Source organism: Mustela putorius, unplaced genomic scaffold (assembly GCF_011764305.1).
Source record: "Mustela putorius furo isolate JIRA1106 unplaced genomic scaffold, ASM1176430v1.1 tig00000129_pilon_pilon_pilon, whole genome shotgun sequence".
Taxonomy (NCBI): Eukaryota; Metazoa; Chordata; class Mammalia; order Carnivora; family Mustelidae; genus Mustela; species Mustela putorius.
The window spans coordinates 11,768,998-11,770,285 of record NW_025421290.1 but is presented as its reverse complement, the minus strand read 5'-3'; the positions used below and the strand labels follow the sequence as shown (position 1 = coordinate 11,770,285).

The 1,288-nt window shown below is 37.4% G+C and overlaps 1 protein-coding gene across 1 annotated transcript; it reads left to right on the top strand.

The window, feature by feature from the left end:
- The first annotated feature begins 569 nt into the window (after positions 1-569).
- Positions 570-924, top strand: LOC101679800 (60S ribosomal protein L37a). Its single transcript, XM_013055653.2, has one exon. It carries the CDS (start codon positions 583-585, stop codon positions 859-861), a length of 279 nt encoding a protein of 92 aa, XP_012911107.1. The 5' UTR covers positions 570-582; the 3' UTR covers positions 862-924.
- Positions 925-1,288: the final 364 nt, after the last annotated feature.

The following is a 1,288-nucleotide window of genomic DNA, read 5'->3' as shown; positions in this document are numbered from 1 at the left end:
AATGATACAATACAGTGTTATCAACTATCGTCACATGTTATACATTAGATCCTCAGGCCTTATTCATCTTATAACTGAAAATTTGTATCCTTTTACCAGCCTCTCCCTAATAACCCCACCCTCTAACCAGAAACCACTTCTCTGTTTCTATGAGTTTGACTTTTTTTTTTTTTAATTTCACATATAAATGATACCATGCAGTATTTGTCTTTCTTTGTCTGGCCCATCTTATACCATACACAAAAATCAACTTGAAGTGGTTAAAATACTTGAATGTAAAATCTAAAACCATAAAACTCCTAGAAGAAACCATAGGGGTTTAGCTCCTTGACCGTGGTCTTGGAAATGATTTTTGAATGTGACACCAAAATGGGGCTATATCAAATTAAAAGGCTTCTGTGCAGCAAAGGGATCCACAAATAAAATGAAAAAGCACTTTAAGTAATAGGAGAAAATATTGGCAAACCAAATATCTAATAATAGGTTAATATTGAAAATACATAAGGAACTCATACAACTCAATAACAAAAAACAAATGACCCAATTAAAAAATGGGCAAATGGAGACCTATTTTGAGTCGACATGGCTAAACGCACCAAGAAGGTCGGAATCGTGGGCAAATACGGGACCCGTTATGGTGCCTCCCTCAGGAAGATGGTGAAGAAGATTGAGATAAGCCAGCACGCCAAGTACACTTGCTCCTTCTGTGGCAAAACCAAGATGAAAAGACGAGCTGTGGGGATCTGGCATTGTGGCTCCTGCATGAAAACCGTCGCTGGTGGCGCCTGGACCTACAACACCACTTCTGCTGTCACAGTAAAGTCTGCCATCAGAAGACTGAAGGAGTTGAAAGACCAGTAGAAGCACCGCCGTTTGAAACATTGCTAGCCTATAATAAATGGGTTAATTTATGTAACAAAAAAAAAAAAAAGGGCAAATGGCTCAAATTGACATTTTTCCAAAGAAGACATGCAAATGGCCAACAGGTATGTAAAAAGATGCTCAACATCACTAACTACAAAAGAAATGCAAATCAAAACTACAATGAGATATCTCTTCCTATCTGTTAGGATGGCTATTACTAAAAAGACAAGAGATAACAAATTTTGGCAAGGAAATAGAGGAAAAAAAATAAAAACCAACCACCACCCTTGTATACCATTGATGGGAATGTAAACTGGTACAACCACTATGGAAGTTTCCTTGGATACTAAAAATAGAACTACCACATGACCCAGCAAACCCACTTCTGGGTATGTATTCAAAGGAAATGAAACCATTATCTCAA